The following is a 13,227-nucleotide window of genomic DNA, read 5'->3' on the forward strand; positions in this document are numbered from 1 at the left end:
AGTATAGTCTGGTGAGCTGAAGTGCCTGGATAATATGCCTTTAAGGGCTTTGAAATTCATGGGGATCAGAATGTTGCTAATGAGTTGAATCTGAGCAGCCTTAAAATGGGTCCCCCTTCCAAAAATATTATGTTAAAAGAACTTTCTTTATTTGTAAAGTCAAACACTCAAAAGTTAGGAAATGCCAGAGTTTAGGTTGCGTGTGCAACATTAATTTGGTCCACTTCTGCATATTAATTACAATACAGTCTTAAATTACATGATCATATACTGTTTTTTTTTCCCCCCCATGTGATCCCTGCCTTGGTCAGTGCACAGGACAGAGAGCTCTCAGGGAATGGAGCAGCTGTTTGGTATTTTAATGCTTATCATTCAGTGAGAGATCACAGCCTTATTTATTACACACCATCCAAAGCCTGCAGCGAATATGGAATTATTTGTTTCTTCACGATCTTTTCTAGGGTGCTTGCCACTATGGTATGAGTGCTACACAGACATTAATGAATTTATCTCCACTGCAAGATCAGAGAATGTTCTACCCGTTTTACAGCTGGCAAAACTAAGACAAAGAGACTGCCTGAGGCCATGAGGTGAATCGGAGACAGAGCCAGAATTAGACTCCGGGCCGCCTGACTCCCAACCTTGTACTCATTCCTCTAGATCACGTTACTTTACTGACATGTTGAGAATCCACAGCTCCCATTTGCTTTAGCTGGAGTTGCGTGCTCAGCCCTTCCACAGATCAGCCTTCAGATGTCTCAAGTTGGGCACCCAGAAAATGGTGAACACCTAGGTAGTGGCCACCTGCCCACATTTTAATTAGTGACTTACTCAATATCTCATGAAAGCTCTATGACAGAGGCGGGGTAGTATGGAGTTCTCCTGTGCAGCATTCACCTGCCTTAGCCTCAAGACCATCCTTTTTCTTCCTGCAATCCCCTACTTTATTCTGTACACACCTTCTGACTGCTAGAGCAAATCAGTCTCATTCACTACACAACAGCTCAATTCTTTCCCTGAGCATTGTCCATGCCGTACATTGAAGGAAGCAAAGGACCGGTGAGGAAAAACGTGTGATTAAAGATATAGGAAGAGTGAAGGAAGTGCACGCTGACTGTCTGCCAAAAGTCCTGGAATGTTCACTCTTACTGGGTTTAATTTACCCTTTTGTACACTCATATACAATGGCTGCAAACTAGAATTCTATAGCGAAGTCTCATTCTTTGTTGTTCCCTTTAAAAACAAAACACAAAACTTTCTAGCTTAAGAGACTATAGGTCTGCAGAATGCAACAGAAAGAGGAGAAAAACATAAACTTCACTGCAGCCAAATCTTCTCTTCCTAGGACAGTATAAAGCAATTCACTATTTTTTTCCCCTCCTCTACCTTCCCCCTTTGTTCGTTCCTGATACAGGCAAGAATGTGTAGCCACAGAAGAGAACCCTCAAGTGTTTTTCTGCTGCTGTGAGGGGAACTATTGCAATGAGAAATTTACGCACTTACCTGAAGTAACTGGTCCAGAAGGTAAGTGACTCATTTTGGGGAGGTGGAGGGGGGATCTGTTTAAAAACCTTGATCTCTGTTGGTTTGCAGGGACCTTGAATTGCTTGGTATTCAGCAAGCAAGAAATCAGAGGATGCCTTCGGTTACAAACTTTGGAAGTTTAGCAGATACATTTTTTTACACAGCGTATTTTTTAAAAAAATGCTGCTGTTTTGAGTAAAGTGAATTGTGCAGAAACCTTGCGTATCATTAGCAAGGACTAAATTCTCTCTCCAGTGAATGCTTGAGGTGGATTATTGCAAAAGGAAGCCTACTAAGAGGAGAAATAATAGTTAAATGTATGAGTATGGACAAACTGTCCCTCTTAACTAACTTCCTGTATATTTTGCTGACTAAGGAGATTAGAAAGGAATGTTTATGCAGTTGTGGTGATTTGCAGCATTTGTGAATACAAGTTAAAGGGCAAGTTCTCTTTTATGGAAAAGTATTAGCGTTTAAATTATATTTTTCTATAGATGTCTTTTAAACCATCCTATAAAATTTTAATAGAAAATTTATCTCTTTTTCTATAGGGTGATCTCAAGGAATCTATAGAAAGTGTCTTTTTCTCGGTTGAACAGTATAGATTTTTCCGAGTAGTTTCGATATAATTGTATTAGATCCTTATAAAATTTTCCAGGACTTTATGAAAGTTATTAATTATTTACACATTTTTATTACCTATTGTTATTAAAATACCCTTCATAGCCCCATAATAACAAAATAAGCCTTTCCCTACTGATTTTTTTGTTTAATTTGGCAAATATCAAGATTTCTCCATCCTTCATCCTTCCATGTCTCCAGTGAAGCTACATGGCTCTATTTAGACTTCCCATTCTTTGTTCACCAGCTTTACTGATTGGAATGGGGAATTGGTACTACCGTGGAGACAGTACATTTGCTGATGGCTTCTGCAGTATTTTACTTTGACATCTTATTGCCATGGCAGGAAAACCTTCCTCTTTGTTAGATAATGGCAGTGGTGGGGAAGGGTCTTTGCCATCCGTGCCCACGTAAAATCTTTTGGGGTTAACAGCAGGCAAGCATGTAGACTTAAAAGCTCCAGAAGGCAATTTTCTACTTTACTTGGGGCCATGGAACTTTTTTGGGGACGTTCTAATGCGGTACTTTAGAGCGTGAGCTGTAGCTCACAAAAGCTTACGCTCAAATAAATTTGTTAGTCTCCAAGGTGCCACAGGTACTCCTTTTCTTTTTGCGGATGCAGACTAACACGGCTGCTACTCTGAAACCTGTCATTAATAAATTGGTCATTACAAGAGCATGAGAGTCACACTAGCAAATGTCCTCTGCTAAGGAGTTGGGGGAGTGCAAATGCTTGTGTATGTCTGGAACTATAGCCGCTAATCCGATTGCAAATATAAAAAATCCTGTTTCACTTACTGTTCCCCTCCCCTCTTACAGTAATATATGAGCCACCACCACCAACACCCTCACTACTCAACATTCTGGTTTACTCTCTGCTTCCAATCGCTGTTCTGTCAGTGGCCATTCTCTTGGCCTTTTGGATGTACCGTCACCGAAAGCCCCCCTATGGGCACGTTGACATTAATGAGGTGAGTCAGAAGCCTGATACCTTGAAAACTAAAGGGCAAGAGTTGACTTTTTTTTTTCTCTTTTGGAAACTTAATTTCACTGAGTTTACCGGGTGATTATGAAAGTACAGAAGCTGTTCAGTTTGAGTATTTCAGTCCTCTTAGATTGATTGTCCTGGACTGGCACATTATTAATTTAAGCTGGCAGAACTTTCTCTTTGCTCTGTTAAATTATTAAACAAATGTTGCAGTACCATGCTGGAATTAATTATGGCTGTCTTAGCACATGGTGTAAGAACCAAATATTTTTCTATGGGGTGAAATTAAAAAAAATCTTATGGCCGAATCTTAGTTTGAGGTGCTGAACACCTTTTTATTCCTGCATGACTAGAGGGAACCTATGCCAAATGAGCTTTTCAAACATGGAAGACCTATTTGGATTGGAGGAGCCCAACTACTCTTCTACATGAAGCTACATTGTATTGTAAATAGCATCTTTCATACAAACACTGAGTTTATACAGCTGTTATTTTTATGGACGTCTATTGTGCCTGGTTGGATGACAAACCTGCTTACTTGCTATTCATTAGAATGGTGTGAAGTATTCAAAGTGAAAAACTAATTGACATTTTAGGTATACTTTGCTATTTTTTAACAAAACTGAAGGTTGCAGTTTTTTTGCAGGAGATATCAGTAAGGTGTAAATGTTTTCCAAGTGAAGACAGCTTTTGCATTGAAGACATGAGAAAATTCAAGCTTTTGTCATGATTTGATGCAAAAAGTAGTTGAACGTTTCATATAAACTACATTTGAGGGTGGGAAATGCCACCTAATGGCAAAGTGTTTCATGCACAAATTCTGCAAAACAAAATGTGAATTTCACACTGCTCTGCTACTAAACTATAACTTACTTTGAACAGTAAAATTTCAGTCAGATAAAATACATTTTTCCCCTTGCTTCACTATTTGACTTCAGTTTGTAACCCACATCTTTATCCTTCTTTTGTTTTCTAGGACCCTGGTCCACCACCCCCTTCTCCATTGGTTGGCCTTAAGCCTTTGCAATTATTGGAGATCAAAGCTAGGGGGCGCTTTGGCTGTGTCTGGAAGGCTCAGCTGATGAACGACTATGTAGCAGTGAAAATCTTCCCCATACAGGTGAGAAAAGTTCAAAGACCTCCATATGCCTTTCAGTATGTTTAGCTCATTAGCAAATGGCAGCTGCAGCAGCTGCAGTTTCAAGCTGGGTAAACGATCCCGTTTTGAAATCTACAGGGCATTTTAACTTTGGTCCAAATGTTCAGAGTTGTAGAAATCCAGGGAGGCAGCATGCAGCGCAATACTCAGAGTGCTCAAAAGACCATGTTAATCCCAGATCTTGCATGACTGTTGCCTGGGTAAATTGTGAATCCAGACCTGAACATAACAAGTAATTTGCAGGTCACAAAGCCACAGTCCTAATGAAGTGAAGACTATAATTGTATGGGAACATTACTGTGCTGAGACATTGTATATTTCATTTTGAACATTCAAAACTGTAAGAATTGCAAATGGAAAGACCAAAGCAATCAGACATGTCCAGTTGAAGAAAAATTATTGAAAAATCTTTGTGCTCCTCCCCTAGACCCTTCTTCTTTAATCCTCCTCTTCCTTGTGTTTTTCATTTCTATATCCTCTCTCCAGACCAGCTGTGGCTAACTAGTTGGACACTTACACAATCCATTCTGGTTTATGATAATCTTAACAATTGCAGCTAAAATATAAATCTAGGTATTTGCATAGGCTTCATTCTTTACTTGCTTTCACAGAAATTTTGGCTACATTTTTTAATCCGTGACTTTATATTGTTAGCTTTCACTTTTTTTAATGAGGCTACCGAGTTTTCTGAGGGTGGTTTCGGGAGGGGCTGAGTACAGGAATGTCGTCTCCCACTCTGGCATCTAGACCTTTTGGGAAATTGCCTAATTTTAAAGGCATCTGTACTCATTTTTACAATGTCTGAGAATAACTTTGAGGAACATCAACAATGCAATGTGTCATGGCAGCTATTTGCTTTAAATGGAAGGTTTAATTTAGAAGTGGTCTTTGATCATGTTTCCCTCTGCTTTAGGATAAAATATCCTGGCAGAGTGAGAGAGAAATCTTCAACACCCCTGGCATGAAGCACGAAAACCTTTTGCAGTTTATTGCAGCAGAGAAACGAGGAACAAACCTGGAGATGGAGCTATGGCTGATCACAGCTTTCCATGACAAGGTATCATATACCCACATCTCCATTTGGGGGCTAAAGGGACTGATGCCCATTGGGGCAACTATGCAGGATTTGGAATGGATGTTTGCCATTTGAACAGCCACTTTGGAATGTCATGTTCCCCTTGTAGCTATTCCAGAGTGTGTCTCACTTCTCCATGGTGAGCTATGTTTCAGTTTATTGAAAGAAAAAAGGCAAACTAACCTTCAGTTTAAAGATTTCTCAGAAGAACTGTCGGCTTTAGAAAATCAGTCTGTTCTGCAGGACAGGAGAAGTGGAAAAGGCCAGTGTTTGCACTTGTAAGCAGTAGTAACCTTGCACCTGTGTAGGCAAACCTGAGAGATAGCATTGAGAGATGACAGTCAGACTGTCGCAGTCCTTACTCTGCACTTTCAGACAGGCTCTGTATTTACTTAAAACTCACAGCATATCTCTGTTTCATGGATTTCTTTAGTTGCCAAATATAAAGAACATTTGAAATAAAACAAACGTGCAAATCCAGGTTTGAGCTGCAATCTTATCCCTGTATTTAATCCAAGGTTGATGGAGTCAATCATTTCCATAGATAGCTAATAGAATGTAAGATCTTTTCTCATTTAAGGCTTTCCCCTTCTTGTATAGCTGCTCCAGTTTTTCCTTGAGGTAGCTAGACCTGGTGGAACTAATTTTTAAAGCCATTAGGTGTTTTTATTTCAAATACTCTAAATTCATGTGTTGTAATGAGTCCAGGAAAGTGATAGTATTTCACCAACATTCTTCTCTTCTTTTTTGTTTTAGTCTTTGCAATTGGTTTTTCTGTCAAATCAAAGTTCAAACTTCTCAAGCACTCATTAAAACCGATCTCTAAACTGATGATTTGGCACAGCTGTAACTTACCAAGGTCTGTGATTAAATTCTAAGAACATATGATGGTCTATTTCTCAGGGCTCTCTGACAGATTACCTGAAGGGGAATATTATCAGCTGGAATGAACTCTGCCACGTTGCAGAAACAATGGCCCATGGACTGTCCTACCTACATGAAGATGTCCCCTGGTGTAAAGGGGAAGGACACAAACCTGCCATAGCACACAGGTATTGTCTTTTTGCATAACTGTGGTTCTTCAGCTCGTGACCTGAAGAGCTCTGTGAAACTTAAAAGCTTGAACCTTGCACTAGCAGAATTTGGTCCAATAAAAGGTATCACTTCACCCACCTCTCTGTCTAAAATACACGGCCTTCTGGTGACAGTTTTGTTGAACAGAGGAGGCAGGAGAACTTGCTTTTATGTAATGCCTTTCATCCTAAAGTATTTTGCAAAAGATACATGTACAGTAATAGCCAGGTCGGTAGTCTGTGTCACCTCACTGCAGAGCCCCTGTAGAAGAAAGGAATTTAGACCAAAAACATGGGGGGGGGGGGGGGGGACAGATCCTCCACTGAAAGCGCCAGAGGCTGTTTAATGTCCCAACAGAGTAGGCAGGACCTTGATTTATTCCTTATCCAAAGGATCTACACGTTGGAATACTGCATTCCGTTCTGGTGTCCTCAATTCAAGAAGGATGTTGATAAATTGGAGAGGGTTCAGAGGAGAGCTGTAAGAATGATTGAAGGATTGGAAAACAACCCTTATAACAATAGATTCAAAGAGCTCAATTTGTTTATCTTAACTAAGGGAAGGTTTTAAGGGGTACCCCTTGATCACAATCTAGAATCTACATGGAGAATAGAAATTTGATAATAGAGGACTTTTCAGACTAGATAAAAGTATAATAAGATCCAGTGTCTGGAATGTGAATTTAGACAAATTCAGACTAGAAATAAGGTGGAAATTTTTAACAGTGAGGGTAATTAACCATTAGAATAGTTTATCAACTGTTGTGGTAGATTCTCCACCTCTGGCATTTTTTAAATCAAGATTGGATGTGTTTTAAAAGATCTGCTGTACCTCAAACAGGAATTAATTCAAGGAAGTCCTGTGTTCTACAGAAGGTTAGACTAGATGATCAAAACTGGCCCTTCTGGCCTTATAATATTAATAAACTGTATTGCAGTCTGTATATTCGGTATGTCTACTTGACTATGCAAGGATTTAAACCGGTGCTTCTAGGGAATATAATTATTTCAAACTTGATGCTTAGTCTTATCCTCTTCAGATGAGCTTTTTGTTCAGAAGGAAAGAATAAATGAAATAAGAAATGGCTGCTGTCTATTTTATAGCACTTAGCTTGCTGTGAGCTGTACAAAAGATACAAGAAGAGAAGACCCCTGCCCCAAAGAGTGTACAGTACATTTTAGACATGATACAGGTTAGGGTGGCAGGGCGAATTGCTGGAGTGCAGAGCGATGAGGGTTATGGGAACAGTCAGATACTCACTTTATACAGCTGCATGTTGTGATGGTTCTGGATAGCTTGTTCTAAAATAAACATATGGATGGCATAGTCTTGCTTGCTCCAGGCATCGCAGGATAGGTGAGTTTTCAGGAAGGATTTAAATCAGGTGAAAGGCTATATACATGGCAGTCCCAGGACATACTCCTCCACCCACTGTACTGCACTTTAGCTTGAGCTGAAACATGAAGTTCAATTGCAGTAGTCTGTATTTGATTTGGTGAGACTGATTTTTACATCCGAAAAGCTTAAATCTCTGTCATAAAAAGTGTTTTCTGTTCGTGTCTGTGTGTGCACACCCCCCAAAACAGAGAATTCTGAAAAATGTGATCTTGTGCAAGAGCCTGCAGCTGCATTTCAGTTGCTTGTGGGGGAACTCTGCCTCCTTGACACTTGCCCCTGTAAAGTAAATGCAGTGATTTATATGTGAAATTCCTAGGGGTGGGGCAGGGAAAAAGCCATGCAAAAGTCTTGAAGCTGTGAACCATGGTAATTAGTGTCACAATAGATTTAGCAAGTGATGCAGGGGAGGGGAAGAGGAAGGGGGAAAAAAATTCATTCCCAATGTGTAAACTTTACCATCTAAGAAGCATGTTTCAGGGCAGGGGTGTATTTTACTGTCCTTCCTCTGTCTAAAAAAAAAATAAAAAATTTCTGAGTAAATATGTTTCAAGTTGGGTGATATTTTTGAATAGCACAGGACTGTTAAAATGCTTGAATTCTCAGTTAAGTCGGAGTGAGTTACTGCCATAAAAAGCTTCAGCTAACTCCGTAATACCATTGGCCTCTGGCACAAAAGGAGGATTAATGTTATAATTATCACAACCTTGCTTGTCAGTGCTATAGTGCCCTCTAGTGGAAATTTAAAGTAAGAGCATTGGTGTATAAATCAGTGGAATCTAATGCTGCAAAATATCATTTCTTCTTTGAGTAGTGTCCCTCTGGATGCTCTGCTTCAGGTACACATGTGCCTCTTGAGCCTGTGATTGGAGATTTTCACCTAGCAGTGTCCTTTCAGCCCGTGAATGCACTCTAAGCCTCCTAATGTCAGACACCAAAGCTATACAGGGGCTGTGTAGGTGAACTGCATCAGTTCCTTCTCAGTCACCTCAGCCTGAGAAGGAATCTTAGAACAGTGGTTCTCAACCAGGGCCCTGGGGGGCTGCCAGCAGGTTTCAGGGGGTTCAGCAAGCAGGGCCAGCGTTAGGCTTGCTGGGGCCCAGGGCAGAAAGGCGAAGTTGTGCTGTACGGTGCTGAAGCCTGGGGCCCTGAGCCCTGCCACGTGGGGCTGAAGCCAAAGCCTGAGCCACTTAGCTTCACGGGGCCCCCTGTGGCCCTTCTTGCCTCCCCTTCACACCGGTGATGGCTTTTATATGCAGAAAAACCGTTGTGGCACAGCTGGGACGTGGAATTTTTATAGCATGTGGGGGGGGGGGAGATTGAGAACCTCTGCCTTGAGCATGCCTCGGCCTTTCTCTTTTATTCCTTAGTGTTTAGATACTTAGTCTAATAGTTGTTAGTGTAGTTAGTGAGTTAGTTTGTACATGTAGTGAGAAGATTGTTTTGTTCTACTCTCCTTTTCCTCCCAGGGAGACTTGTTTTCCTAGCTGGGCATTCTTCACCTGCCATGCTTGAAATGCTGCCTCTCCTGCTGAGAGTCTATTTCTGTAAGCGATGGCCACTCTTAAGTGTGTCCATTGCTTGGGGGTGTCCCATGTACCTCAGAAGTGTAACTTCTGCTTGGCTCTCAACTCTAGGGCAGGGAAGAACAAGGAGCTCAAGCTGGGACTGTTCATGATAGAACATTCTCTGCATACAGAACCAGGTCAGGAGACACCACCTCTCTCACCGCACTCCACCCCAGCATATCTGTCCCTGGACAGAGCCAGTGCCACTTCTGCCTCAGGGCAGACTTCCCCAAAAAGGAGGGGAAGACTTTTGAGGCCTCTGGGAAGACTTCCAAAAAGAGGAATGCAGATTCTCACTCCAAGGAGCCAGCTCTAAAGATCTGGTGCTCATCCAAGCCTACAGCCCCCACAGGTACTGTTGAAGCTAAGGACTCCTCCACTAGTACTGGCAGGGCTGTGACTCCCTGGAGCTCCAAGGAAAAGAGACATGGCTCCGATAGGGCCCTGGTACCTTCTACCAGCACAGAGAGCAAGCACAGGGCAAGTTTGGCCCAGCTGTTGGTATTGATGCATCTGGGCCAGCGTACATAGTACATACCAGTACATGAAACCAGCTTACCATTGTGCCCCTTAACCCAACTGTTAGTACTGATGAAGTCTGTCCAGCCACTGGTAGTGGTGTGTTCAGCACCGTCGGCACTGAACAAACCACAATGCCCGTCTTCCGTTGCGGTGCGATTGTCAGTATTATCTGCTTCAGCAGCTGTTGCCTGAGCTACCCTGTTGGCACCGAATCCCTTCTTGGTAGTGCAGGAATTCCAGTACTCTAAGGACCTTTTGGTATCAGATGAACTGGAGTCCCCACTTTCTCTGGGTACCAAATGCCTTTTGGTTTTTGCCTCTGGGCTAACTGTCTTCTGGGACTGCTGGACTCTGCACTGTTTAACATATGTCCCCCTCCCTCATGTGTAAGGGCACTGTTGGCCCCTTACTAAAACTTGAGGTAACTTCCTTCTCTTCATGTGTCAGTATATAATGCCTGCATCTGTAATTTTCACTCCATGCATCTGAAGAAGTGGTTTTTTACCCACAAAAGCATATGCCCAAATAAATCTGTTAGTCTTTAAGGTGCCAATGGACTTCTTGTTGTTTTTACTAAAACTTTGTGGGTTTCTTTGTTGGTTTGTTTTTTTGGTGCCTTCTCCCCATACTAGGAGGGGGCGGTGGGGTGTGAGGAGGAGATGGGATCCTTGGACTGACCAGGCCTCTGGCCAATCAGGGAGCTCTAGACCATGGCGAATGGGGAGTAGCCAGCATCCCAGATCAGAACCATGGCCCAGCTGCCTAGTTAAATCAGGAAGCCCCCCAGCTCAAGTCCCTGCCTGCATGTGTGCTGAGGGAGGGAGACAGCAATAGCAGCTCCAGTCGGGTGAGGCTCTGTGGCCATCAGCCAGCAGGTGAAGAGCCACGCAGGAGGCTGGAGGGTCTGCCTAACAGGCCAGTGACATGTGAGAGCCAGCGAGTGGGGAGAGGAGGGTCGTGCAGCGGGCTGGAACCCACCAGGAACAGGGTGACAGACCCAGCGGGCAGGGTCCATGGCGGGGGGAACAACCTTTAGAGGGAAGGGGGGCCTGAAGGAAGTGGCATGGCGGGGGGGTTCCAGACACGTTGGAAGGGGAGCAAGTTGGGACAGCAGGGGGAGCAGGGGATGGGCTCAGGGGTGGGGCTTACCTCAAGCAGCTCCTGGAAGCAACAACATGTCCCTTCTCCAGCTCCTATGCGTAGGGACAGCCAGGGGGCTCCGCACACTGCCCTGGCCCCAAGCGCCAGCTCCGCAGCTCCCATTAGCCGCAGGAGCTGGCGCTTGGGATGTGGGAAACCTGAGTTTATAGGCATTTGTGAGCCAAATGCCATTTTACCCTGGACGTGTGAGCTCTCAGCTCACAATGGTAGGTGCTGACTTATTTAAAACTCGCAGTTTATTTGATAGGAGCAGATAATAAAATAAACTTGTATTAATCTTTATTCTTTGTTGCCAGTGGGTTCTGGGATATATATGGGTGTGAATGGCACTACGGAAGAAGTATTCTTCTCTTGCTGCATTCTGTTACCCACCAGCTAGGACACTCACATGGACTGCCCCCACATCTAAATGGGAGGAGGCTAGTAGGAAGGGATTTTCAGTGGAGGTTCCTGACTCTAGAGCTTAATCCTCCCCCCATTTCCCTGGTCGGACTGAATAACTTGCTGACCTTTGGGTCATGTTGCCAAGCCAGTGATTGGCTGTGCCTTAAAATCCTATTTCTTAAGATCTGAGTGGCAGTCGCCAGATGTTCAGTTGTTCAGAAAATCGGACTGTTTTTATTTAAGCGCATCAGTATAGATCATCTTGTCTTACTCTTTGACAGCTGAAAGCCTGCAGTTCTTTCTGAGGAGGATTATTTTTCTTTTTGTAGGCAGGGGAGTCATTCCTTGACATTTTTGGCCACTTGGTCAGTTTGGATGTACGTTTTTAAAGTGTTTTTACCTCTTTGTATATGTGCCTGGAGAATGTGATAGATGCACAATATGCCCTAAAAAGTAAGTGTGTGTGTTTTGTATGTATGCATCTAATCATTCATTTTTACTTTTTTAAGATGGTGGAGCAACGTATTATTGTGGTTTAGTGAGTTTGTCATAAGTTAACTCCTCTGCCAAATGGTTCTACCTCATTGAACTACGACTCCATGAGAGCACAGCTTTTCTTAAGAAATTGAGCACTCTTTAAATTTAGTTGTGAATATGGTATGATAAACCCTACACTGCAGAAGTGTCTCCAATAACTTCTTTACTGTACAGTGGGCTAAGTCCCTTCCCCCACCTTAATCACCTCGCCAGAAACTCTTGAACTAGAACATGCAGCTTTGTGTGTGGCTGTGGTAAGGAAGAGTTATTTCCTTTCTCAGAAGGCTGAGACTTGGGGGTTGAGCAGCTCAGCCTGCCTGTGGATGTGGCCTTATGACACTCAGAAACGGAGTAGACCCCTCTGTCTGGTCCAGCGATTCCTCTCTTCCCAAAGTATTTTGACAGATCATTTTTTAGTTTAAAACAATTGTATCTGACCTCATTAATTATGTTGTGCAGGCCAGCAGTGTCCTGCATTCAGCAAGGTCACGGAGTGAACTGAAAGAATATAGGAAAATTATAATGCGGTGCATACAAGGCATTGCCATCTGTTGTCTAAGGTCTGTAACTTAATTATATTCACAAACATCTCTTTTCTGATGAAAATGTGGAAAGGCCAGGGAGTGAGGTTTTTCTCATTAGGTCTTTTACTCACGTTCTGACTAGAACACTAAGGTAAGGACATGACTTTGAAGGGTTTGTGGATAAAACGCCACTCAACCCATAATAAACCACTACCAAGGGAATTTGGACTCTGTCAATGACTAGTGGTCCAACACCTAGAACAGTCAATATCTCTAGGATAGTGCTGGTCCTGGAGTTCAAAAATTAAATGTAGTAGATCTCCGTCACACACAATTATTGAAGCCTGTAGAAAGAGTGAGCTGAATGCAGCTTACATCAGCTTGTTTCCAAGGAGGCTTTGTTTTGTAAAGGGCTACTACTTTAAGATGACAAAGGATTATAATATATAAATGTAACATTTGCTTCATACATTAATGGGCATAATAAATACAGTAACTGTTAAAAGGGTATAGTATGTTTGTCGGTGATGGTGCGTTGTTTATAATAACAAACTAACTTGATTAAGCTCTCTCCTAATTTAAAATTGCAGTCAGACTTTACAGAAACTGCTGACTTTGAATGGAGTAAGAGACCAGTTTTCCATGCTTATTTTTAAAGCCCAGTGTATACAAAATGTATATATAGTATGTACAAG

General features: G+C 42.4%; 1 protein-coding gene across 2 annotated transcripts in view; it reads left to right on the plus strand.

The window, feature by feature from the left end:
* Positions 1 to 13,227, plus strand: part of ACVR2B (activin A receptor type 2B) — a 172,577-nt gene that overhangs the window by 133,757 nt on the left and 25,593 nt on the right. For both annotated transcript variants that reach the window (XM_073334660.1, XM_073334659.1), the window contains exons 3-7: positions 1,415 to 1,524; positions 2,965 to 3,116; positions 4,110 to 4,253; positions 5,206 to 5,349; positions 6,271 to 6,419. In XM_073334660.1, coding sequence (XP_073190761.1) covers positions 1,415 to 1,524; positions 2,965 to 3,116; positions 4,110 to 4,253; positions 5,206 to 5,349; positions 6,271 to 6,419 — 699 coding nt within the window. The remainder of the gene's footprint in view (positions 1 to 1,414; positions 1,525 to 2,964; positions 3,117 to 4,109; positions 4,254 to 5,205; positions 5,350 to 6,270; positions 6,420 to 13,227) is intronic.

This window comes from Lepidochelys kempii, chromosome 2, assembly GCF_965140265.1.
Source record: "Lepidochelys kempii isolate rLepKem1 chromosome 2, rLepKem1.hap2, whole genome shotgun sequence".
NCBI classification, from domain to species: domain Eukaryota; kingdom Metazoa; phylum Chordata; order Testudines; family Cheloniidae; genus Lepidochelys; species Lepidochelys kempii.